This window comes from Drosophila santomea, chromosome 2R (assembly GCF_016746245.2).
Source record: "Drosophila santomea strain STO CAGO 1482 chromosome 2R, Prin_Dsan_1.1, whole genome shotgun sequence".
In the NCBI taxonomy this organism is placed as follows: domain Eukaryota; kingdom Metazoa; phylum Arthropoda; class Insecta; order Diptera; family Drosophilidae; genus Drosophila; species Drosophila santomea.
This window is the reverse complement of record NC_053017.2, coordinates 10,714,856-10,739,996: the sequence shown is the minus strand read 5'-3', so window position 1 is coordinate 10,739,996 and position 25,141 is coordinate 10,714,856. Positions and strand designations below refer to the sequence as shown.

General features: G+C 46.9%; 6 protein-coding genes across 9 annotated transcripts; 3 read left to right on the top strand and 3 right to left on the bottom strand.

Annotated features, from left to right (window-relative positions):
* The first annotated feature begins 145 nt into the window (after positions 1 to 145).
* Positions 146 to 8,930, top strand: LOC120447194 (ERI1 exoribonuclease 2). 3 transcript variants are annotated; one of them, XM_039628683.2, is made up of 3 exons: positions 146 to 836; positions 7,886 to 8,130; positions 8,198 to 8,930. In XM_039628683.2, exons 1-3 carry the CDS (start codon positions 814 to 816, stop codon positions 8,773 to 8,775), a joined length of 846 nt encoding a protein of 281 aa, XP_039484617.1. In that variant the 5' UTR covers positions 146 to 813; the 3' UTR covers positions 8,776 to 8,930. The 3 variants fall into 3 exon arrangements, with proteins under 3 accessions (XP_039484617.1, XP_039484615.1, XP_039484616.1); XM_039628682.2 differs by lacking the exon at positions 146 to 836 and adding an exon at positions 6,353 to 6,743; XM_039628681.2 differs by lacking the exons at positions 146 to 836; positions 8,198 to 8,930 and adding an exon at positions 5,697 to 7,660 and having other exon boundaries at positions 7,886 to 8,017.
* Positions 8,931 to 9,146: 216 nt separating this feature from the next.
* LOC120447191 (damage-control phosphatase ARMT1) lies at positions 9,147 to 10,753 on the bottom strand. Its single transcript, XM_039628679.2, has one exon. It carries the CDS (start codon positions 10,658 to 10,660, stop codon positions 9,239 to 9,241), a length of 1,422 nt encoding a protein of 473 aa, XP_039484613.1. The 5' UTR covers positions 10,661 to 10,753; the 3' UTR covers positions 9,147 to 9,238.
* A 141-nt stretch (positions 10,754 to 10,894) lies between these two features.
* LOC120447189 (damage-control phosphatase ARMT1) lies at positions 10,895 to 12,961 on the bottom strand. The gene is made up of 5 exons (XM_039628677.2): positions 12,726 to 12,961; positions 12,492 to 12,597; positions 12,326 to 12,422; positions 11,238 to 12,104; positions 10,895 to 11,179 (listed from the first exon to the last, which is right to left on the bottom strand). Exons 1-5 carry the CDS (start codon positions 12,812 to 12,814, stop codon positions 11,028 to 11,030), a joined length of 1,311 nt encoding a protein of 436 aa, XP_039484611.1. The 5' UTR covers positions 12,815 to 12,961; the 3' UTR covers positions 10,895 to 11,027.
* Positions 12,962 to 13,056: 95 nt separating this feature from the next.
* On the bottom strand, positions 13,057 to 14,844 carry LOC120447190 (damage-control phosphatase ARMT1). The gene is made up of 4 exons (XM_039628678.2): positions 14,459 to 14,844; positions 14,286 to 14,402; positions 13,497 to 14,229; positions 13,057 to 13,432 (listed from the first exon to the last, which is right to left on the bottom strand). Exons 1-4 carry the CDS (start codon positions 14,733 to 14,735, stop codon positions 13,123 to 13,125), a joined length of 1,437 nt encoding a protein of 478 aa, XP_039484612.1. The 5' UTR covers positions 14,736 to 14,844; the 3' UTR covers positions 13,057 to 13,122.
* Positions 14,845 to 15,411: 567 nt separating this feature from the next.
* On the top strand, positions 15,412 to 17,734 carry LOC120445893 (ceramide glucosyltransferase). The gene has a single exon (XM_039626547.2). The coding sequence runs from the start codon at positions 15,751 to 15,753 to the stop codon at positions 17,071 to 17,073; it is 1,323 nt and encodes a 440-aa protein (XP_039482481.1). The 5' UTR covers positions 15,412 to 15,750; the 3' UTR covers positions 17,074 to 17,734.
* Positions 17,735 to 19,468: 1,734 nt separating this feature from the next.
* On the top strand, positions 19,469 to 25,091 carry LOC120446903 (synaptojanin-1). Of its 2 annotated transcripts, none has more exons than XM_039628125.1 (3): positions 19,469 to 19,534; positions 20,431 to 21,996; positions 22,064 to 25,091. In XM_039628125.1, exons 2-3 carry the CDS (start codon positions 20,539 to 20,541, stop codon positions 24,260 to 24,262), a joined length of 3,657 nt encoding a protein of 1,218 aa, XP_039484059.1. In that variant the 5' UTR covers positions 19,469 to 19,534; positions 20,431 to 20,538; the 3' UTR covers positions 24,263 to 25,091. The 2 variants fall into 2 exon arrangements, with proteins under 2 accessions (XP_039484059.1, XP_043861835.1); XM_044005900.1 differs by lacking the exon at positions 19,469 to 19,534 and having other exon boundaries at positions 22,064 to 24,283; positions 24,351 to 25,091.
* Positions 25,092 to 25,141: the final 50 nt, after the last annotated feature.

Sequence of the window (25,141 nt, the reverse complement as noted above, 5' to 3'; positions counted from 1 at the left end):
GGCGGAAGAGGGAACTCAAGTGGTTGGAAGCTCAGCTGAGTGTTGAATACGGAAGAAAGGTTCGAAGCACGGACGCAACAGCTGTTCGGCGCCTGGAATCGATACATCGCAATATGGGTGATATATTTCGCCGATTCAATGCCGCTGCATTTGTGAACGGGCGCCGAACGAGTTAAAACCGAATATTAAATGCGGACTCCGAGCGCAGCTAACGAAAGCATACCGACAGGCCCGCAAAAAATGCAAATACCAGGAGTGCTTCTCCATTGACCGGTTAAATAAATAAAATACTCGGCCGGGCGAAAAGTGCATTTGCGAATTGCAATAACAAATAACATCAAGCGCTGAAGAGTTGTACAATAAAAAGCAAAGCGAAAGAAACCCAGTGCGTGTGTGAAAATGTAAAAATAAATAAATAAATAGCTAAATTACAGTAACAAGGAAAGCAGAACGTAACAAAAATATCGAAAAAGCGCAGTGTTTTTGTTGTGCCGGCTGAAATAACTGTGCATGTGTGCTGCGCGCGCGCTTGTGTGTGTGCGTGTGTCGGTGTGTGCGTGTCAGTGAGCAGACAACAAAAGGAACTCGGCTCGCTCTTCCTCTTCTTCCTGCTCGTCCTCCCCGTCGCCTAGCTTACCGTTACTTGCACTGCCAAAATTGCAACAAAAACAAGGGGAAATAGGGAGATAAATAAATAAGCCGACGAATATCGAATAGCATAAATAGTAGTCCTGCCAAAAAAACAAAAAATATATATAAAAGAAACACAGAAACGTCAGTTATAAAGAGGCCCAATCGAATCGAAAAACAGAAATGGCCTTGATAAGACTGGCAAGGTGAGTTTTTATTCAGATTTCTCGTTGAAATTACCTGCAAAGCGTGTGTATAGGAATTTTCCCGTTAAAAGTTGTGGTCCGCCTTCGCTTTCTTTGCCTTTCCACTTAACAAACCGCAATTAAATTGGCCAGGGGCGGAGTTTCCACCGAAGGGAAGAGGTTTTCCCCGCTTTTTGCCCATATAAAATTGATTTTCTTTGGCCTCACCATTATCCTGACGTGCTGACCTGAACTGACCCAATTTTTCATTTCCCTTTTCCGGCGAAAGAATAGAGTCCGCAGCCTGGAAAATCCGGCCCTGGCCTTTTTGCTGCCTCTTGGCCAACAGCAAAGCGCTTGAGGCCGTGTAATAAGTTTCGGGCAAATATTTATTTCCCAGCAACGAGTTGTTGATATTGAAGTTGGTCAATGCACTTTGCGACGCCTGGAAGGCACTTCAAATATCGCTTAATGTAATCAGGCACTCTGGACAACTATGATAGCAATAATTACGTATATTACATACATAATTGTCATTGATTTTAAACTCTTCTGTTGGAATATTTATTATACCTAAATGCATTGAATTTACATTTTACACAAGCTTCCAAAATAATAATCCTTGTTTCTTGATTTGGCACCAAATATTTTCGAGATCTTCAAAATACCAGTTTCGCAACTGGATTAAACTACAATTTAGCACACACAGAGCACTGGAATCAAATGCAATCAGATCAAATCAAAACTAAGGTACACAGAGAACGTGGGATTGTGATGATCTGAATTTCAAATGAACTGCTAATAATAGGAAATCTTACGAGAAGTCTATGCAATTAGCTAACAATACTAACAATGTATTTGCTTACCTTCTCGATTTCGTTTGTTGACTTTTCCAGCATTTACAACCCCCAGGCAAATAAGCACTATCTGGTTATCGAATTTCCAACGCCATTATCCACTATCCATTCACTATAGACTCCAGCGATGTTTATTTATATGCTGTTTACGCTTGCAAAGTAAACAGTCGCAAAGTCGCAAATCACACATGATTAAATTAATCAAGCGGCGGCGCACAGGCGTTAAATATGCGATCAGTTGATTGATGGCCCGCTGACTGATTGGCCGCGTGCTCAGGCACCAGAATTGGGGCTATCCCACACACTATTTACATACTGCACACTATATGCCACATGCCACACACTATTGCAGTGCCACATGCACCTTGCCCCGGGAGTTGTTGCACTCAAGATTATCACATGGATTGCGAATCGGGTTCGAGCTGGTTCACTCTGCACTTGGTATTCGGCGAGTGGCCCACTTCTAATGAACCTTCCATGGCTGGAGCAGTGATTCACCTGACCCATTCCAAGTGCGGAGGTCCAGGAATAACTCGCAGCCCTTCAGCAATTGAGATCAGAGTTGCAGTAATTGAGCGTAATTGGAAGTGAACACGAGGCTCCTCCACTTCAATCTCGCTGGCCAGATGATGGATGACAGCCGCCAGTGGAAGCTGCAAAAGTGCAGCAGATTGCATCCACAAAGAATGTGTCTGTTTCTCGGCCCGATTGGCCCCAATATGTCCTCGCCTGACCTGCTAGTTCAATTCGCTCATGAAACATATAGCCCATGTACCACCACCACATATGTGCATACACACATCTGAATTTATATATATATTTATATGCATTTATATGGCAGTGCAATGGAAACTTTAGTGGACTGCAATGGGAATGCAATAAAACCAAAACGGGAGGCTGCATTGATAAAGCGAGTAATCTATATGACGACATGGTCTCGAGTTACTCAGTAAATACATATGTACGTAGAACCCTGCATATGGAGCGTATTTACATACTGCATACGTATGTACAAATATAATCCCGGGCTGTTTGAATGCCCCATTGTTATACGACTCGTGCTGGCGACTCTTTAATTTAATTATGACTATTTCATTAATTGAAATGCGTAGTATTCTATAAATGGAAACCTTGCGGCCGCACTGAAAGCTCCCAATCAAGATCTTGGCTCTATATACTCTTGCCAACCTTAACTCCAAACGAGCGTATCGATGTCAGTTCGATTTGTCACTCCACTCCAGCAAAGCCGTCCATTGTCCTCGATTAGATCACTGATTGATAAGCGCGAGTGCCTTTGTCTTGGCCAAAATGCATTTGATCGATCAATGGGAGGTCTTGGCCATTCACTCGTGAGTACACTTGAGATATCTCTGTAAAAGTTGCGCAATTTCCAAGCTGGTCGCACTTCGAATTCTAGTGCTCATTCCCACACAAAAACCCGTTTCAAAAACCAACAAACAAATGAGATAATGGCTAGAATACGCTTAGGTTCAGCACCTATGTATTTGAGCATAAAAACCTAATATAAATCAAATACGAAGGGAGTTTAAGCTTTCAATTTAACTTAACTTTAACTTACAGCTTAAGCTACCAAATAGTTGACAACGACAGGCTGTTATTAAGTTCAGAAATTATCTTTAATTTCCACACCTAAATGGCTAAAAGCGGATCCGCCTTTACTTTACGGCCAGTTTAAAATTGCAAACAAAGCTGTGAGAACTGTCGTCGTCTCAGTGGCAGGAGTAGAAATAAATAATATTTATTATTATTGCTTATTACTTGCAACAATTGAATCAAACGTATGTGTGTGCCAGCCGTAAATTTGCAGCGCACAAATTAAAGATCAAACAGAGCAATTGATAACTAAAAAAAAACCCCCAACGAACTCGGCATACACTTCGGCCATCGGAAGTGAGATCTATGGGAGGTAACCGAATTGACATGCGGATCGATGGATCGGCTACCTTTTGACCGATCTTGGGGTGGTGTCTGGAGAATTCTCTAGAAGATTCCGGAACGTTGACTGACCAATGAACGCTTAGCGAAACTCGATGCCTAGACATTGGCTGGCAATCGGCGTCTGGTTTTCAGATGGCAACCAGAGTGCGGGAAATCCGGCTGAAAGCAGTTTTCACCAAACTTATCCAAAGTCAAGAGCATGGCGCACACGAAACTCACGGATACACTCAAACAATCGCCGCTACAGATACAGATACAGATACAACTGCATTCCGACCACGTCGCCACCACTACGACTGTGCTTCTGGTCGAAAAGCAGCCGTGGCAAGGGTACCGCAACTCAATATTGCAATATTGCATTCGAACGAGTGCCGTCCGTAAATCAGGAGACGCCCTCCACAGAGGGGAGTTCCAGAGATTGGGGCCTACGACGTGGCCGACCCTCCATTGAAAACTAGAAACGGAGAAGGGCGTCGTAATTTTTTTTGGCCCGGCTACGAGATGGTATGGTAAACTATGTATGCGCCACCATTTCGAGCACGGCATACGGGGCGTATGCACAATAAATATATATCATTTGCTTTGGAGCCCACTTGCTAATTTCCATCAATTGCCATAAACCCCAGCCTCAATTCAAGTCGTCTCATCCACAGGACCTTGATGGTAATCATCCGTAGATAAATACCCCTACCTTTGAATGTGGCAATTAGCTAAAGTCAATTGCCATGCATGATAATGATAATGGTTGCCACGTGAGCTTCCATCTGATGATCTCGTAAAACATAATATGCATTTCGTGGAATGTATTGTGTATTGTAGAAGAGACGATCGGGGATTGATTTCCATTTTCTAGAATGCATATTTATTTGTTTATTAGAACGGCAGAATCACTTCCAAAATGCACTATTGTTTGATTGTTATTTGTACTTAATAATCATTTAACGAGATTGCCATATGCACAACATTCCCTGGGCTATTCATAGGCTCCTATTTTCCTATTTTTCCATTTTCAATTGCATTGTGCCCAGGCACGCTCCTCATTTGGCCAATTCATTATAGCCTCCACAATTAGGTTAGCTGCTGAGGGAACTGAGCGAACCCTGGGAAATATATGGCTAATTAATGGCGCTTTTGAGAAGTGTTATTTGTAATTACTGCAACTACATTGTTTGGCGACAAAGAAAATCGCACTTTAATGCCATTTTCGCTGGCTTTCGCTTCCAATTAATGGAATGTGTAAAAAGGGGCTTGTCATCACCCGGCGATGTGGTGACCAATTGGAAAACCTGTTGCTGACTCAGTGCTTAGTGGGTGTGGAAATCTCACGTAAAGAAATTTAAGGAAAACTCAATCTCCATTGCTTTGTAGTTGGAATAGCTTTTGGTTAAAAGAAAATTTCATAATTTAATGGTTCTAATTATAACTATCCAATATAACTAACCATCTTTTAAGCGTTTTGGTCATGTAATTCGATGAGTTTGGGTAGCAACTTTTACCCACTCAATTGATCCTTGCAGTTAACCTCTTTTCCGCATGGAAATTGATGTGCTCCAGTGGCAATCCGCCTACGCCCACTCGGCAATTTGTTGCAATTTTCTAAATATAGCCTAACCCATTAAAGCCACTTAGAATGCAAAGCCGACAGCGCGGACTCGTTTCAATTGGCGCAAGTAAAAGTGAATTTAAAAGTGGTTTTCCTTTTTTCACCGCTCAGCCTGCCAGCGACACACAGAGTTCATTCATCCAATTTCGTATTGTTTGTGCGAAAGTCGACGACTTCCGCATATGGGGTCCACCATCGTTGCGCCCCCGTTTTTCCGCCCCAAAATCCAGTGAAAAGCGAAAGTGCGACTGGGGAGCCGACAGCATTTCCCGCTCCTCGTCGCCGTTGTCCATTTAATCATTGCAAATTTTATGCAATCTGCCGCTTGCACATGTGTTGTGCGCTGATCTTTTTATAAGCACTTTGTGTGTGCCATATATCAAAAAGCAAATCATGTCGGGCTCTTGGGCATTTTTCATATGTAATTCAATTTGATTAAATGCGCGTAGCGTGCGCCAAAAGTGCATTGACTCCGAAGGCTGATGCGCTGCATTTGGCTGGCCTGATGCGTCTGAAAAATAGAAAAATTATCCTAATCGAATTGGGGAAGTACTTCCCCCAAATCAACGATCTAATCGGACGAGAAGCCCCAGTACAGTTAATGCATTTCAATGCATACTATATATGCTGTGTCGAATGCGATGGCACGCGATTCGTTCATTTGTCGGTGACTACTTGGTCCCCAGTGCAGGCAGATATCTTCTTTAATTGCAAAGAAAGTCAAAGTACGCCATTTTCCATATTTTACAGGGTCTTTCTCGACCCTTCTTAAATAATCGCTTCGCTCTTATAATAGTCACTAATGTGAAATTTTAAAAGAAACAGCTTAGATTTCTTTGAAAATTTATTTGGCCTAGCTCAATCAATCGATACATTTTGTTTCCTTTGCTCCTCGGCAGCAGACAAAAATAGATACAGCCATCTGATTGTGAGATAACCAGTTCAATTAGTGAAAGTCAGAGTCGCGGCATTTGCTTTATGCAACTCCATTTTATCGACCAAACAAGACGTCCGCCACAGCAGCGCCGTTTAAAAATCCCGCCCAAAATTCAGTGTTGTCAAACGCAACACCGAAACGCGACTAGGTGGCAACGCGGTGGCGGCATGTTTTCTTGTTTTCGCAATGTGCATGCGGCGTTGAATCTCCTGAAACGTGCTGGAAATTGTGCCGAAAATGAGCGCGCTTAGCAGCAAACTGCTCCTGAAACGGATGCCCTGCACCCTGGAGGAACTGGCGCAGCTGATCCACGAGTGCAAGCTCATCCTGCCGCGCTCACTGAACACCTACGGCCGGAAAAGGGTGCTCCTCGAGTACAGCGATCCGGAGGAGGCGGAAAGAGCGCTGGAGCAGCTGCAAGGACTCAGCGAAACGCTGGACAAGCCGCTGTGCATCAGTGTCTTTGGACCGCGGCCCACTGCCGGAGCCGGAGCCAGTGCCCACAAATCCACACAGACAAAGGCAGCGGGCAATGGAAGCCCGGCATCTTCTGGCCTTCCGGATATCGACAAGTACGTTCGTAGGCTATACGCCTGCAATAATCAGTGCGACTTCACACAGCCGCCGCCGCCATATCTCAGCTATAGCTATCCACCCATAAACGGGGAAATCCTAGCCAGAATCGGTCAGCAACTGCAGACAAACTCACACTTCTATAACCAAGTTTTGCATCTGATGAATCGCATGAATCTGGCGCCACCTTTTGAAAAGCGTCCCGATGGACTGATGGTTCAGTTGCATCTGCGGCATGTGGGCACTCAAACCGAGTCCATACCCAGCGAATCGGAAAGCGAGTTAGAGAGCGACGACGAGGAGCAAAAGCTGGCAAAAAGACAGCGATTGCTGCCACCTCCGTCGAGCGATGAAGCCCGTGCCAAGATTCTCAAGAGAACCCGCCAAATGCTACAGCAAGCTGCCCATCTAGCTAGTCACACTAATCCCAAACGGACGGTTGAAAAACTCTCTTTTGACGCACCCAAAATCGAGATGAAACTGCACGAATTCCTAATACCATCCGCGTTAAATCAGAAAAGTCGTGCATCCACATCAAATCCAGAAAGTCGTGCATCCACATCAAAGCCAGAAAGGCGTCTGTCCACCAGTGAGCTCGAAGCTCTGCCTGTGTATAAGAACTACAAGACCGGCGATCCCAGCAACAAGTTGTACATTAAGAATCTGGAGAAGAGTGTGGATGAACAGCAACTGAGGGAACTCTATGCCAAGTACACTGCCCCGAGTAATTTGGACATCAAGGTCATGCAGCAGGGTCGCATGAAGGGGCAGGCTTTCGTGACCTTCATCGAAGGCAACAATCCGGAGATTATAGCCCAAGCCCTAAGCGAAACCAATGGACTTTTGTGGCACGACAAACCCATGATCGTCTGCTACGGCAAACAGCAATAGGAGCAGTGAAGAGATCTGGGAGAAGGTTAGGATCTCGACGATTTTCTGTTTTCAATTCGGTTTCCCACACAGTAGTAGTTTTAGTAAACGTCAATCTGGTTTGATCTTATACTCAGATCAACTGAAGTAGAGGCAATGCAAATAACATACCTATTTTCTACAAAATTTCCAAAAAATCTATTTAAAAATTTAAAAATCCTTCTAATTGTGAGATAACGCTCATATTTTACAATTACTGTTCGTATTGCAGACAACTGGGCCTGATCGATACCATATACGTCGACGGTGCTCGCCCAGAACCAGATAACGATCCCGAGGAGTCGCTCAACGAGGACGAAGTCACAGCAGCCAACACAGTGCCCGTTAAAAGCAAGAAGTCACGCAAGTCCAAGCGACTAGCCATGCAGCCCTACACCTATGTGATTGCCGTGGACTTTGAGGCAACCTGCTGGGAGAAGCAGGCACCACCACAATGGCGAGAAGCGGAGATCATTGGTAAGATATTGAAATGGGTCCCTAGCCAGTGACAAACGCTCTAATGGAACGCGTATTTCACTTTCAGAATTCCCAGCAGTGCTTGTTAACCTGAAGACAGGAAAGATCGAGGCGGAGTTTCACAAGTATATCCTACCCTTCGAGTCGCCGCGCTTGAGCACCTACTGTACGGAGCTGACGGGCATCCAGCAGAAGACTGTGGACAGCGGAGTGCCACTGCAGACGGCGCTAATGATGTTTCACGAGTGGCTGCGCAAGGAGCTGCGTGCCCGAAACCTAACCTTGCCCAAGATGAACAAGTCCAACATACTGGGCAACTGTGCATTCGTCACCTGGACGGACTGGGACTTTGGCATCTGTTTGGCGAAGGAGTGCACTCGCAAGCGGATGCGCAAGGCGGCCTACTTCAATCAGTGGATCGACGTGCGGGCCATCTATCGATCGTGGTACCAGTACCGCCCGTGCAACTTCACCGATGCCCTGTCGCACGTGGGCTTGGCCTTCGAGGGCAGGGCCCACTCGGGGATCGACGATGCCAAGAATCTGGGCGCCCTCATGTGCAAGATGGTGCGCGACGGGGCGCTCTTCTCGATCACCAAAGATCTGACGCCATATCAGCAGCTCAATCCCAACTGCGTGTTGTGAGTTCCAGCAGCCAGCAATCCCTCCAAATGTTGAAACGGATAGCAGAATATCCATTTAGTTACTGGATTTTATTTAAATATTAATATAAAACACAATGAAAGGATTGATATATGGAGACGATGAATAACTAAAGAGAACATGCACGAAAATTTAAATTTCTTCCTTTTTTTTCCTTTCTTTTTTATTTGTTTCATATTTGCCCTGATTTTATTGTAACGGCAATTGATAAGACTTGAACAATTCGAAGCATCGCAGCGATCATACAAATAAATTTATAAATAGCTATAAATATGGCCTTAAGAGCATACATATTTTTCTACCATTCATACTGGATAACGCTTAGCTATAGTCTATAATACGGAATGCAATACTTATTTTAACGACTTACACCGCCTACCATTTAGGAGATAATTTAATAAAACGACAATAGCTACATATAAACATGGGCTGTTAATTGGTATATCTAACGAGACCAAATGGCGTTTCTTGTTGAAGGAACGATAATGTCACTCGAGAGACGATGCTTGATGGCCACTTGAATGACGGCCTTGTCGCCGGTGATCATCCACTCTGGATTCTGCTCGCTTAGCTTCTCTACCGTGCAGATGGGCAGCCCGCAATAGATATCCGATTTGATGACGCGCAGGGCACAGACGCTGGTGGGCTGAAAGCCGCGCAGGCAATCGGAGAACTGGGTAATTGGCTTGTAGTTAATGTCGCCCAGCAGTTTCCGGTAGTTGAGATCTCCTTTGAAAATCACCAGCGCTGCCTGGCTGATGTAGACATACAAGCAGGGCTGCACCCGCTTCATCTGGCTGCAGTCGTGGCCACTGGTCCAGAAGTAGCTCTTGTCGCACAGGATAAACGCACGATCCCTGATGTAGCTCCGTATCCTCTTGCCAAAATAATTCAATTCCTGAAACTCATGCTTGCGAAAGAACTTCAGCAGCCAGTGAAAGTCCCTTTGCGTGCAATCCGAGATGAACCACGGAATAGCCTTCACATGGAAACGCACCCGACTGGCCAAGCCCGATTCTATAATATACTCGCCCAGCAGGAGGTCCGCAAAGAGCTCGAATCCCGCATTGTCGCACACGATGTCCACGTAGACGGGGTCACTGGCCTCGGTGAGATCTTTCCATATATCGGACGACTGATCGGCCAACAAATCGAGGTCGTATTTGGCAATCTGCTTGTAGATTTTGTCATGCGCACCCCTTCGTGTGATGTTCAAGTCGCCGTGATTGGCCCACGCAGATAGTTTTAGGAGATACTGAAAATCCTCCTCGCTGCGCGATATGCCTTTGGTGGAGACCAGGATGTCCCTCATCAGAGGCGCCACATTGGTAACAGCGGACGTCTTTTGATCCCTGAAGTAATCATAGTTTGCCAGGGATTCGGATCGCTGGAAGATCGACCAAATGCGACGATACAAGTAGCAATCTGCATGCAGCCAAACCGCCGAGAACCATTGCCTTCTGTCCTCTCCAAGTCCCTTTAGGAACGTGTTCCAGCTGTCAGTGTCGGGCGCCTTGACGCGGAATATCTGGAACTCTTTGTTGTTGATTATCTCCTCGCGCAGCAGCTCCAGGCTCCAGATGGTACGCTTCAAATCGAAATGGGCATAGTCACCACACAGCTCAATGATTTCCGGCTCTCGATCCTGCAGAAATGTGATCAAATCTCGCAAGAATGCGGGCGATCTTCGCTTGAAGGTGGCAAAAGCCAAGCTGCGCAGGAATCGGGCGGAAAGTTCTTCATTCACTCCAGGAGGATTGTATATGATCAGATTCTTTTCGTTGAACCGCTGTTCCTTCAACTGCTCCAGGATCGTAGGATTCGTGGTGTTCGTCACATCGGTGCGGCTACTATGCTGACTTTGCATTTTGCCTGAAACGGAGAATTTCGAAGCCCTTTGCCAGGAAAAGTTTTCGATTCCAAAATACAATTTTTCTAAACTTTAATTGCCCCCTGGGCAACTGACGTTCATGTGAGTGAGTGCGCCTGTGCTTACTAAACAAAGCAAAAGCATTTCAAAGTACACCTATTGCTAAAAGCAATGCAAACATATTAAACGTGCTTAAAATCATGTTGTAAAACTAAATTAGTCATGGTTGCATTGTTTAAGAATAAATCGAGTATAATTTCTTTCTGGAACTCGGATAGGTCACTGTGAATTTCAACAATTAAGCTAAGCTTATAACGACTAAAACAATTCAACTAATTTGCTGTCCTGGTCCTGAATTCCTTCTTTACTTGCTGGCGAACTGTATTACACCATATTCACCAGTCAGCATCCACTCCTTATCCTTGGCAAACAGTTGTTCCGCCACGCCTGCGCCCAATCCGCAGATCAGATCCGCTTTAATCGTGCGCAGAGTGCACAGATTGGAAGGACGAAAGCCTAAATAGGAATAAGAAACATGTAAATAGGTAAAGAATTGCAGACAAGATGGACTCACCCCTCAAGCAAGTTTCAAAGGACTCCGTGCTGTCCCAGGAGAAGTCGCCTAACAACTTGCGATAGTTAAGGTCACCTTTGAAGATTACGAGTTGCGCCTCCTTAAGGCGGTCGTACAGTGGCTTGTTCACCTCGGGCATGCGATAGAACTCGTAAGGACTCGTCCAAAAGTGTTCCAGCGGCGAAAGCTCAAACTTGCCCTCGCCGGTCAAACGCTGCCATTTTTTGCCCACCTCACTCAGCGCTGGTTCCGGATGGTCGGCGAGAAATTGCAGTGTCCAGTGAAAGTCGGGCGCCATCACGTCCGAAATGAACCAGGGAATGGCCTTGGAATTAAAGCGCACCTTGGCAGCCAGTCCCTTGTCGATAATGTACTCAGCCAGGATGAGATCCGTGTACAGCTCATAGCCGGCGTTATCGAAAATGATGTCTACAATGCCCTCTCCGGATGCTCCGTCCAGAGCTTTCCATACCTCCGCGGTGCCGTCAATCAGCAGCTTCTCCTCCAAATCCGTGACCTGGTCAAAGGCATTGCCAGTGGGCTTCACCTGTTTGCCGGAGGTTATGGACAAATCGCACCTGTTGCCCCACAAATTGAGTTTGATCAACTGGCGGAAGGTGTCCGAGTTGCGTTCATTGTGCCGCGTAGCCTTGACCACCGCCAGCATGGCGTCCACACTGAGCTTGGTCGCCGTCTGCTTCTGCTGGCTGAAGTAGTCGTGGGCGGACAGATGCGCTGTGGCCCGGAAAATAGATGAGATTTTGCGGTACATGTAGCACTCGGCGTACAGCCAGCAGGCGGAAAAGTAGGTTCTCTTCTCCTTGGGCAGTTTTTCCAGGAATGCGTTCCACACTTCAGTGTCGGCATCTGAAAGGCACAGAGTCATTATTCTTATCATTCTCCATAGAGTATATGCAATAATAACACATATAAATCGAAATCAATTATGAGTACAATGCTGTTACAACAAAATAACACGGATTGAGTCAGCCACTCATATTCGAATTGGAACACATATGTTTTTCTTCACTAAGGAACTCTGAGTAAGAACGTAGTGGTTGTCAACCCATAAGCCCCAAAACACCTACCATTTCCCTCAAAGGGCAGCAAAGGACCATTGGCCAGGATATCCTCTCGCAGCTGCCTAACCTCCTTGGTAGTTTGTTCAATATCGGCTTGCGCTGCCTGGAAAGCGATTTGATATCAAAGGTTCTAGCCCAAGGTCAAGGGAAATATGTGCACACAACTACTTACTGCTCCATATGTGGCCAGGAGGACGTCCTTGTCCTTGACTAGGGAATCGGCGATGGTGGCCAAAGTCGAGGGCAGGCGCACACGGAATGTGTAGTAGGCGAAGCTCCTGCAATAAATGCCATTTTAATAATGACAATAGCTCAATTTCACGGCTCTGATGTGTGGGTATTTGTTACATATGCGCGGGCCATATAGACACCATCTATAGTAGGCGCTATATTTAGCCATACTCACTGCTTGTAGAGGGCCGCCAGCTCGGTGTGCGGCGGGGTTGGTCCATCGACAATTCCATTCTTGGCGTCAAAATCCGTATCACTGGCCATGTCGTGGATGTGTTGCTGCTCCAGTCGTATATGTTTACGGAATTGAACGGCAGCGGAAAGTTTATAAACTTGATAATGTGGCGCGTAGTGTGACCGCTTTGGGGTAGATGGAAAATACCGAATTCTGAGCGTGTCGATAATTTCCCAAGCGATACTTTTTTTGAACTTTGAAAACATGTACATATATTTATTTTATTCGAGCTAAAAGGTACATTTAGATGGCAAAAAGGTACATATAGATGTTTTGGTTTCGAGATATGTAACGACTATTTATTACCAATAATTTAAACTGACCAGCCTTTACAAGATTAATAGCCAAATTCACGGGTTCCGTCCACGAACTGAATGACCCCATAACTGCCCGATACCATCCAGCGGGGATCCTTTATACTCAGCGCCTGGCCAACTCCGTCGGGCAGGCCGGACATGACCTCGCTCTTGACCCTCCGCAGCACACAAATATTGCTGGGAAGGAAGCCGCGGAGGCAGGTGCTCAGCTCCTGGGTAGGCATCCAGCAAACGTCCTGCAGCAGCTTGCGATAGTTGAGCTCACCCTTGAAAACCACGAGCTTGGACTGCTGCAGAGAACTATACAAATCTGGATCCATTTGCGCCATGCTGTGGAACACAAGGACACAAACAGGCATTGAATGTACAATGCAATGGTATCTAGAATGCGTACCTGTAGAAAGAGTGTGGTGATGTCCAGAAATGGGAGATTGGCGCCAGTTCGAACTTTCCCTCGTCAATGAATTGTAGGAACTTCTTGCCGATCAGACTTATAATGTAGTCCGCATGCTGACTCAAGTACTCCAGCGTCCACTTGAAATCCCGCTCCGTCACATCGTTGACGAACCAAGGGTGGGCCTTCACATGGAATCGCACCTTGTTGGCCAGTCCCTGCTCAATCATGAACTCAGCCAGAATAAAGTCACTAAACAATTCGTAACCAGCGTTGTCCAGTATGAAGTCCACCTGTTTTTGTTTCTTTAGCTTCGGGTTTTCCAAGCACCTCCAAATCTCTGCTGCCTGGTTAACCAGTACGTGCTCATCGGTGGCGGACACTTTTTCCAGCACCTGGCGGTTCGTTTGCTTGACCGTCTCTGTGTCGGTCGCCAAATCATTACAGTTGCTCCACATGTTGATTCTCAGCAGCTCGTCGAACACTTCCACGTTATTCTCTGATCGCCGTGTGTACTTCGTCAGGGCCAGTACATCGTCAATGCTATCCGTGAGGGCCTGCTCCTTGACCTTAGCAAAGAAATCGTAGGACTTCAGGAATACGCTGTTCTCCAGAAAGGAGTGCAGTTTTCGGTGCAGATAGCACTCAGCATGGAGGGAGCTGGCTCTGTAGAAGCTGCGTTCGCCGTCAGGCAGACTGCTGATAAAGTTGTTCCAGACTTCTTGATCAGGTTCTAAAAAAATCAAGGTTTATAATCCCCGTAGGAACTCTTAGAACTTAAAAACCAACCTTCGCCTGTGAAGTTTTGAAACGATTTGTCCGTTTGCAGCTCGTACTTTAGCCTGGAGATCAATCCAATGATGATCTTGAGCTCCTCGCGCGCAGCCTGGGAAAACTCATGTGAGGCTGGAAGAGGAAAAAGTTAATGAAGCACCCAAAAATGCTTGCGGGGATTACCTTACCGAATTGGGCTACCAGCTCGGATTTGTCCCGGGTGAGCGTGTCTATCACGTTGGTCAGGATGACGGGCAGGCGACTCCTGAGTGTGAAGAAGGCGAAGCTCTGCTTATAATGGCCCGACATAAAGGCATTGAGAGGAGTCTGCAGGTTTACTATTTGGTATTTGGCATCGAATTCTGTTCGCAATAATCGCGATATTTTGCTGGGTTCCGATCCCGTCATGCCTTCATCCTCGGGCTGTTCGCCTTCCGAGGAGGGGTCCTTCGATGGAGATTCCATCTTTTCTGGTTTTGTCTGTGATTTTTGTGCGTTTACTGGTGCATTTTAGCAGAATTTACCTGATTTTGACTGATTTTTCAAAGCTTCAATCTGTTTAGTGTTGGCTAACGCATGTCATGCTGCGCTTATGCACCAGACTGTTTGTGAATTCTATTTGTAATGATTATGCGCGCATGAAGTTATTTAACTATAATTTACTTATCAAATTTTAAATTCATATGCTTATACTTTTCAAGGCATATTTTGTAGTTGCTTACGAATAAATGCATTTTATTGTATTTTTGTTTATTAAATTAAAGTTTATTAAAATGAACTACCTTTTCAGGTAGTGTTAATTAGTTTCTTTAATTTCCGAAGTTTAGTGAATGTTTAGAAAATGTAATGTAAATTAAGGAAATGTCACTTCATATATTTTTCTTAGCTTCAATATTCAAATACAAGACTTTTATTGTTGCTAAATTGATATTTTAAATACATATGTGAAATTAAGTATAATTTAAATAAACTGACATACATATTTTAACATTTTTATTTTTTACATATATTTTACATAAGTAGTATTGAAAAATCATTAGAATCGTTAATCAGCTGTGCAACGCACAGTGCTGCAAAGTGCGCCAGCGTGTGGTCTTTTTTAGCCCCTTTATACTTCCGCATCTGATTCAAGTCGCTGCCAACACTGCCCCTTTATTGCAGTTTTATTTGGCAAACGAACGCGACGCGAGGTCTGCAAAATGTTTAAAGCGCGAGAAACGACTAACCAGTGATTGCACCTCGATTGATCCGTTCGATCCGATCTCATCTCGCAATCGGGCAGCGCAAAACCGCAGGGCAACCGCAGCAAATGCCATCGTGAATAGAAACGCCAATCCACACAGGCACACGAACGAGGATTTGGATTTCAGTTTGGACTCGGAGCCACCACACACGCACACATTCGCGCGGACCCGTGGAGCACACACACACACACAAACACACGCCGCACACCCCACCAGCCGCACGCACACCCGCAACGATGTCACACCTACCTTTGCCGCTTTATGGCTTCGCGGCATTCTTTATGGTTTTCTGGCTGGGCACCTGGATGGTGCATGTGATAGCCATTTGCTACGGCCGCTACAAGCTGCACAAGAAGTCCTGCAAACTGCCCACAGAGGCACAACCCCTGCCAGGTGTCTCCATTCTCAAGCCGCTAATGGGCGTCGACCCAAATCTGCAGCACAACCTGGAGACCTTCTTCACCATGGACTATCCGCTGTACGAGCTGCTCTTCTGCGTCGAGGACAAGGAGGACCCGGCCATACAGTTGGTCGAGCGACTGCTGGCCAAGTACCCGCTGGTGGACGCCACCCTCTTTGTAGGTGGCTCCGACGTGGGCGTCAACCCCAAGATCAATAACATCCATCCAGGTTATATGGCCGCCAAGTACGACTTTGTGATGATCTCAGACAGCGGCATCAAGATGAAGGACGACACGCTACTGGACATGGTGCAGAACATGTCCGACAAGCACGCCCTGGTTCACCAGATGCCCTTCACCAGCGACCGAGACGGATTTGCGGCCACCTTCGAGAAGGTCTTCTTCGGCACGGTGCAGAGCAGAATCTATCTATCGGCGGATGTGCTGGGCATCAACTGCCACACGGGCATGTCTTGTCTGCTGCGCAAGGCGGTCATCGACCAGCTGGGCGGGCTGCGAGCCTTTGGCTGCTACTTGGCCGAGGATTTCTTTATCGCGCGAAGTGTAACGCGACTGGGCTGGAAGATGCGCATCTCCAACCAGCCGGCGCTGCAGAACAGTGGTCTCTGTGACATCGGAAGCTTCCAGGCGCGGCTCATTCGATGGGCCAAGCTGCGCGTGGCCATGGTGCCCACCACCATACTGCTGGAGCCGCTCTCCGAGTGCATGATCCTCGGCGCCATTGCCGCCTGGTCCGCATCCGTGCTGTTCAGTTGGGATCCGCTGGTGTTCTACCTGGTGCACGTGCTCTGTTGGTTCCTGTCCGACTGGCTGCTGCTCTCCATTGTCCAGCACGGCTCGATGCCGTTCCACAAGTTCGAGTTCGTCGTTGGCTGGCTGTTCAGAGAGCTGACCGGACCTTATCTGTTCCTGCACGCCCTCTGGAATCCGGCAATCCGCTGGCGCGCCCGCACCTACAAGCTTCACTGGGGCGGAGTGGCCTACGAACTGAACAGCCCCGCCACCGATGCTGCCAACGACCCGCTGGCGCCACAGCCACAGCCCGCACCCACGTTAGAGCCCGCGGTAGTCAACGCGGGAACAACGGTGGACACGCTGATCTGCACGGGCGCCAAGCAGCGACTGCTGGTGTCGTAGCACCTAATAGTTAAGTTTGTTATTTTGTACTTGTGAGCGAACCAACTCAGCGGACTGCAAGCGACTGGCGGGCGGCGTCTAGCGTCTGGTAGTAGTATTATTAGCTGAACCTTAGTCACTACGTAAGTCTAGACTTAAAGCTGTATAAAATGGCGAGTGCGGAGCGGCATCCACGCACTCCACCAGGACGTGAAGCACGGCAGGCGGAGCTAGATTAGTTTAGAGACACAGTTTAGACGACGAGCGTATCGCTGCGATTGCTCGCCAAAGATTTAGATGTAGGCGTTCGAGCAGATCGACCCGGGCGCATTTTGGTGGCTTCATGGAAACTGGTTAATGATGCTTTGTGTATATATATATATAGCGTACATATTTGGTAGCCAGCCTGTACAGACGTTAGCCCTAGTTAGCATTATGATTGCGTTAGTTCTCCCCGCTTCTGTGGTTGCTTTATTGAGTTGTAATTATTTATTTTGGCCAAGCACATTAGGTATACTGTTATCGCTAAGCCTATACTTATGATTACTTTTTGTTAAGTTGTTTGTGTTTTTTTCTGTTTGTCCCAGCTGCTGTACATAAGCGCCAAAAGGGAATGCCATTGAATAAATCAAGTCGAATCGAATCGAATCGAATCGAATCGAAACGATCGTGAGAATGAAAACCCATTAGGTTCTGATTGATGTTTATTTGCGGTATCGTTTTTCATAGATCCCCTCACCTTATCAGTTAGCTGACTCAGTGGGGTTTTGACCAAATAGGTGGTAAATGTTTGGCTGAGTCACACCATCGAGTACACTCGGTTTCAGCGTAATTATCACCGCACACTTGACTCGACCCTACCGCTCCTAATGCGGGTCTAGCAGCGATCGCAGTCCAGTGTGTGTGTGTTGCTCTGAGTTATGTGGGAGGTGATGGGTCAGGCTGGCGCTGGCGGCGAGCATTGTAACGTACTATAGATGCTGCTCGTAGAACCTTCCAGTCATGTGATCGAGTGGGATTGGTCTGGGGAAAAATTCTTTCGATTTCTTTCCACACAGCCCCTTATCGTACTGAGCTTAAGCCGTGACAAGCTGACAAGCCGACAAGCGATCGACACAAAAACAGAAAAACATATTTATGAATTAAACGACTACAGAGATACGAGAAGCGGGCATATCAGCGGCAAAGGGAGAAAAAAAGTTATTATACATATACATATATAGAGTTGGACCTTCGATGCAGGTCCGGAACCAACCTAGGCCGACGCCTATAGCTTACGCATTAAGTAATAACAATTAGGCGGAGACGTATTCTAATGAACCAGGGTAGATATATTTGGTGGGCCACACACTATAAACGACTGCTGATATTTTTTGCACAGCCGCCTTGCCTAAAATGGGTGAAAATGCAATTTAAACGGAATGACGTACTTTGGGTGAGTGAGTGCTAAAAATTCCGAATGCGGCCATATCTTGATGGAATTATGTAAATTAATCAACCGTTATCAGTACCCAAGGCACGGCGATCCACTCGAATTTCAGTTAAGCGATTAGATAACATGGGGGGAATGCGAAAACCCCTTTTGCTTTTGTTGCTTTGTTTGCCAAGCTATGTAAGCCGAACTATGAGTATAATGTACGAACATATACATATATTTGAGTAATTAGTGTGTATTTTTTAAATCTATTCGTATTCTAAGCCTACAACTAGTCAAACATATTTACCGAATAAACGGAAAAGCATGACCAATATAAATCCGCATTTGTTTACTTTTCCAGTTCACAAAGAATGCTGTGTGCTGCACATTTATTTGCGTCCTCCGGTTTCTGATAAGGCGGATTGGAATGAATCACACAATTGTCTGTGATTTACAATTAGAGGTTTTGTTGAGACCATGGAGATTACTCAAAATGGCCGCAATGGGCTATCTAATCGACTTGGAAGAGCATGGTGGGCACGTGCGAAGTGCAAAAAACTCTGCACATAGTAAAACAATAAATTAATAATCACTCCATTTACATATGTGCATAAATGTTAATTCGGTTGAAACAGTATGGAATGCTGAGACCCAATATTCTTAAAGCAACACTGCGTTGTTGTATTTCCTGTTTGTCTAAAGTAGTCCGCGAGAAATAGCCAAAAGTTGGGTTGTTTCTTATCAGTATAATTAGAAAAGTTTGCAGTTTTGAGGCGAATAAGATTAAGACTAAAAAATGTGCCAAATACTTCAGGTCACTGATAAAGTGCTCCTAGCCTCGGACTATCTTCAAGTGTCGGTCGTAATCTTCAAAAATGCTCAATGCACTTGACTTTGTTTTTTTAGTACACAATTTAAATTCAAGCCTTCAGTTTGGCGCGCAGATCTAAGTCGACAATTCGATAATTATCGAGGCGGTATAGAATGCTGTCGTTTTCCGGCTTACCAAATACGGTCATACCAACTAAAGCTCTCCAAAATTTTGCAATAAAATTGCAAACAAAGGTACTAAGTGGTATTAAAACACGTAAAAAAGCATTTTTATGTGGCAATGGATTTGTGAAAACTAGTGATATCCATTACAAGTGTTTGCGGAGCACGCCGCTTGTTGGCTGCCTTAATAAACAGTCGAAAGCCTGTGCAAATTGCTCGTGAAAAATCCATAGAATGCACAAAAAATGTTTATCAGTCACTTACACACACACACACGAACAAGCAGAGAGTGTGAGAGAGCGAGAGAGAGCACAGCTGTCGCCGGTGCATGTGAGTGCTGCCTGTGCGTGTGTGTGTGCGTGAACTTGAGTGGGAGGCGGAAAGTATTGGAAAAAATTCCTCCGCTTTTCGGTTTGTTTATGTTTAAAAGTTGCCTATTGATTTTTAACAGGCGCCCGAAATTGTAGTGCCATTTCGGTTTAAAGTGTCTGTTGTACTAGCTACAGCTAGTTTCCCATATTCACTCACTTTGTGCAAACGTAAAATTCAAGGAATCAACTAGTTTGTGGTAAAAAATGAACTGCAAATTTGAGCTCATTTTATTTATTACTAAGTGCGAGTTAAAGTTTATCACAAAATTGAGTAGTTGTGACTATATTGCTAAGCAAGACTTCCAGGAAAACACTCATTTAATGTATACATAATGTAATTGGCAGAGAAAATATTACGATAAACAGTTTAAAAAATTGCTGCTCAGAAATTGAATTCTAACGTGTCCCGAATTTTGAACATTGCAAAAGACAAATTCCATAAATATACTTAAACATCAAAAAGGAATACTATTCTCATCAAAACATATGTACATATGTAGATAAGAATGGATCTTCGTAGTTATGCAACTGACACACCCTACTAAATTGTAACTTGTGAAATACACCCACAATTAAATGGTATTTCTCCACCCACAGATGTCTTAGCTTTGTGCTGCTGGCCACAAAACTTGAACTTCAGACAGTAAAGGACGAACCACACTACTCGACTCGCAACAACAAAAAAGGCAGAGAGGTCCCAGCAAGATGGCCATGTCCAAGGTGATCCGAGTGCTGGAGAAGTCCATTGCCCCCTCGCCGCACAGCGTACTACTGGAGCATCGGAACAAGAGCGACAGCATCCTGTTCGAGTCGCATGCGGTGGCCCTGCTCACCCAGCAGGAGACGGATGTGATCCGGAAGCAGTACACCAAGGTCTGCGATGCCTATGGATGTCTGGGTGCCCTCCAGCTGAACGCCGGCGAGAGCACCGTGCTGTTCCTGGTGCTGGTCACCGGCTGCGTGTCCATGGGCAAGATCGGCGACATCGAGATCTTCCGGATTACGCAAACCACTTTCGTCTCGCTACAGAATGCAGCGCCCAACGAGGACAAGATCAGCGAGGTTCGCAAGCTACTAAACTCGGGCACCTTCTACTTTGCCCACACCAACGCCAGTGCGTCGGCATCCGGCGCCTCATCGTACCGGTTCGATATCACGCTTTGTGCCCAGCGACGCCAGCAAACGCAGGAGACCGACAACCGTTTCTTTTGGAACCGCATGATGCACATTCACCTGATGCGCTTCGGTATCGATTGCCAGTCCTGGTTGCTGCAGGCCATGTGCGGCTCTGTGGAGGTGCGCACCGTCTACATCGGTGCCAAACAGGCCCGTGCCGCGATTATCTCCCGGCTGAGCTGCGAACGGGCAGGCACACGGTTCAATGTTCGCGGTACCAACGATGAGGGCTATGTGGCTAACTTCGTGGAAACCGAGCAGGTTATCTACGTGGACGGCGACGTTACCAGTTATGTGCAGACGCGAGGATCGGTGCCGCTCTTTTGGGAACAGCCGGGCGTCCAGGTTGGCTCGCACAAGGTGAAGTTATCGCGTGGATTTGAGACATCGGCCGCTGCCTTTGATCGCCACATGAGCATGATGAGGCAACGTTATGGCTACCAGACGGTGGTGAACCTGCTAGGCAGCTCCCTTGTCGGCAGCAAGGAGGGCGAGGCCATGCTGAGCAATGAGTTCCAGCGTCATCACGGCATGTCGGCCCACAAGGATGTGCCGCATGTGGTGTTTGACTATCATCAGGAGTGTCGCGGCGGCAATTTCTCGGCACTGGCCAAGCTCAAGGAACGGATCGTGGCCTGCGGAGCTAACTACGGCGTCTTCCACGCGTCCAATGGTCAGGTGTTGCGCGAGCAGTTCGGTGTTGTGCGCACGAATTGCCTCGACTGTTTGGACAGGACGAACTGTGTGCAGACGTATCTCGGGCTTGACACGCTAGGTATCCAGCTAGAGGCTTTGAAAATGGGCGGCAAACAGCAGAACATTTCGCGGTTTGAGGAGATCTTCCGACAGATGTGGATCAACAACGGAAATGAGGTCAGCAAGATCTACGCCGGCACCGGGGCCATTCAGGGTGGATCAAAATTAATGGATGGTGCGCGATCTGCAGCAAGGACAATTCAAAATAATCTACTGGACAACTCAAAGCAGGTACGCTGTTATTTTCAATTAAAGATAAAACATATTCTTTACATTACTTCTGTTTTTCAATATTTAGGAAGCCATCGATGTCCTGTTGGTGGGGTCCACGCTTAGCTCGGAACTGGCGGATCGGGCTCGCATCCTGCTGCCCTCCAACATGCTGCATGCGCCCACCACTGTGTTGAGAGAGCTATGCAAGCGTTACACGGAGTATGTGCGTCCTCGCATGGCACGTGTAGCCGTGGGTACCTATAACGTCAATGGCGGCAAGCACTTCCGGAGCATTGTGTTCAAGGACTCGCTGGCCGATTGGCTGCTCGATTGCCACGCCCTTGCCCGCTCCAAAGCGCTTGTAGATGTGAACAATCCGTCGGAGAACGTCGATCACCCGGTGGATATCTACGCCATTGGATTCGAGGAGATTGTCGATCTGAATGCTTCCAACATAATGGCGGCCAGCACGGACAATGCCAAGTTGTGGGCTGAGGAGCTGCAGAAAACGATCTCGCGGGACAATGACTACGTCCTGCTTACTTACCAGCAACTGGTGGGCGTGTGCCTGTACATCTACATTCGACCGGAGCACGCGCCCCACATCCGGGACGTGGCCATCGACTGTGTTAAGACAGGTTTGGGTGGTGCCACTGGCAACAAGGGTGCCTGTGCCATTCGATTTGTGCTTCATGGCACCTCCATGTGCTTCGTGTGCGCCCACTTTGCAGCCGGACAGTCTCAGGTGGCTGAAAGGAACGCTGACTACGCGGAGATCACCCGGAAGCTGGCTTTTCCCATGGGCAGGACACTAAAATCGCACGATTGGGTATTTTGGTGCGGCGACTTTAACTACCGCATCGACATGGAGAAGGACGAGTTAAAGGAGTGCGTTCGAAATGGAGATCTTTCAACCGTCCTCGAGTTCGATCAATTGCGCAAGGAGCAGGAGGCGGGAAATGTATTTGGCGAGTTTCTCGAGGGAGAGGTCACATTCGATCCAACGTACAAGTATGATTTGTTCAGCGACGACTACGACACCTCGGAGAAACAGCGAGCGCCCGCCTGGACAGATCGGGTTCTCTGGCGTCGGAGGAAGGCGCTGGCCGAGGGCGACTTTGCGGCCTCAGCCTGGAATCCCGGCAAGCTAATTCACTACGGACGCTCGGAGCTAAAGCAGAGTGATCATAGACCCGTGATCGCTATTATAGATGCTGAGATAATGGAGATCGATCAGCAGCGTAGACGTGCCGTATTTGAGCAGGTTATCCGAGATCTGGGTCCACCGGACTCCACGATTGTGGTACATGTGCTGGAGTCCTCGGCGACTGGAGATGAGGATGGACCAACCATTTACGACGAGAATGTGATGTCAGCCCTGATTACCGAGCTGTCCAAAATGGGAGAGGTCACTTTGGTGCGCTATGTGGAGGACACGATGTGGGTCACATTTCGTGATGGAGAGTCGGCTTTAAATGCGTCTACTAAGAAGAGTATTCAAGTATGCGGATTGGATCTTATCCTGGAGCTGAAGTCAAGGGACTGGCAGCATCTGGTGGACAGCGAGATAGAGCTATGCACCACGAACACCATACCGCTGTGCGCTAATCCTGTAGAGCATGCACAACTCTTGCAGGCCATAACGCCGGAGTTGCCGCAGCGGCCCAAGCAGCCGCCCACACGTCCCCCAGCCCGCCCCCCAATGCCTATGTCGCCAAAGAACTCTCCACGCCACCTGCCCCACGTCGGGGTCATCAGCATTGTGCCCAAGCCGGCAAAGCCACCGATGCCACCGCAACCGCAATCTCAACCTCTTATTCCGTCGCCGCTTCAGCCGCAAGCGGCGCCGCCTCGTCCGCCGGCAATGGACACCACGCCATCCTCCAAATCGCAATCGCCCACGGAACTTGTGTCGGCCAGTTCCTCGACGTCCTCCTCGGGAAAGACTTCGCCCACGGCTCCAGCTGTGCTCTCCGGACCGCCGACACCGCCACGCCAAGTGCAGAGCAAGCAAGCCACACCCGTCTCAACGCCCACGCGCCAAGTCGGCTCGCCCAAGGATCAGATTCCGCCTGATACCGCCTACGAAACCGCCAGTAACATTTACGAGGAGATCCAGGAGGATGTGCCTGCGCCACGCCATCCGCCGCCGGCTGGACCGCCGCCAGTGATAGGAGCACCGATGGGCCCGCCGCCACCGCTGCCGAATCGTAGGGGCCCACCACCCATACCAAATAGGAGCGGCAATGCTCCACCGCTGCCCACGCGACCCGCCAACAACTGAGCGTCAGGCTACGCACACGGGGTTGGTTAAGAATTCAAGAAAAATCAAGCCTCATCCGCAACTAAACTTATAATGGCTATATTTACAGCTCGCTGTCTTGCACTCCGATTGCATTCCGAATCGCTGTATTTAATGTTATATATACTCGAATATATATGGAGCAGAACTCCTGGCAATATCTGCACTTCGCATGGAATCTACGTTACTAGTGTATTACTTGTTTGTTTGTTTCGTTAGTTTCTAGCCGGAATCAAACTGAATTTAAAGAAAACTAATTAGTTCCACATAGCTAAAGCCCAAACGACCCCACACCGCTACTCTTCTTTTGTTTTTTACTTGTTTTCTTGCTGGCCAGACGTACTCAACCCAATTGCATCGGATTTGCCGAGGACGAAGAAATGAAATAATGAAGTATATGGGCGACAAAGTATTACACTAATCTGCATAAATGTAATGCTTAAATGAATTATAGCCGTACTAGTCAAATTTAAAATAAAATTATAAACACTGAAGCAGCAATCGAACTCTGTAAAAGATTCAATTTGAGTGACATACCCAAAACACATATATCCATTGTTATTGAACAACTATTGAGATAAATTACATATTATTCCACATTGTTAAACTATCGTTGTATTCCGTCAATTTGAGGCTACATTCAGATTTATGTTTCGGTTGACTGCAAAATATATGTATATCAATGTAATTGAGAAACTCCAATTGCTCTGTTCAAAAGTTGAAGTTACGCCTAAGATTAACCAAGTAGCATACAACAAAATAAAACAGTTGGACCGCCGTAGTCGCAGATCCACATGAATATTCGCTAAAAGCATTGGGTCTAAATTGGAAGTTAATAAAAACTCAATTCAAAAATCTAAG

Coding starts and splice junctions, on each gene's coding strand:
- LOC120447194 (XM_039628681.2), top strand. CDS start 6,409: ATGAGCGCGCTTAGCAGCAAACTGCTCCTGAAACGGATGCCCTGCACC.
- LOC120447191 (XM_039628679.2), bottom strand. CDS start 10,660: ATGCAAAGTCAGCATAGTAGCCGCACCGATGTGACGAACACCACGAAT.
- LOC120447189 (XM_039628677.2), bottom strand. CDS start 12,814: ATGGCCAGTGATACGGATTTTGACGCCAAGAATGGAATTGTCGATGGA. Junction 12,598..12,725: donor CTGGCGGCCCTCTACAAGCA/GTGAGTATGGCT, acceptor CATTTATTGCAG/GAGCTTCGCCTACTACACAT. Junction 11,180..11,237: donor CTTTGAAACTTGCTTGAGGG/GTGAGTCCATCT, acceptor ATTCCTATTTAG/GCTTTCGTCCTTCCAATCTG.
- LOC120447190 (XM_039628678.2), bottom strand. CDS start 14,735: ATGGAATCTCCATCGAAGGACCCCTCCTCGGAAGGCGAACAGCCCGAG. Junction 14,403..14,458: donor CGAGCTGGTAGCCCAATTCG/GTAAGGTAATCC, acceptor TTCCTCTTCCAG/CCTCACATGAGTTTTCCCAG. Junction 13,433..13,496: donor TCACCACACTCTTTCTACAG/GTACGCATTCTA, acceptor TGTGTTCCACAG/CATGGCGCAAATGGATCCAG.
- LOC120445893 (XM_039626547.2), top strand. CDS start 15,751: ATGTCACACCTACCTTTGCCGCTTTATGGCTTCGCGGCATTCTTTATG.
- LOC120446903 (XM_039628125.1), top strand. CDS start 20,539: ATGGCCATGTCCAAGGTGATCCGAGTGCTGGAGAAGTCCATTGCCCCC. Junction 21,997..22,063: donor TACTGGACAACTCAAAGCAG/GTACGCTGTTAT, acceptor TTCAATATTTAG/GAAGCCATCGATGTCCTGTT.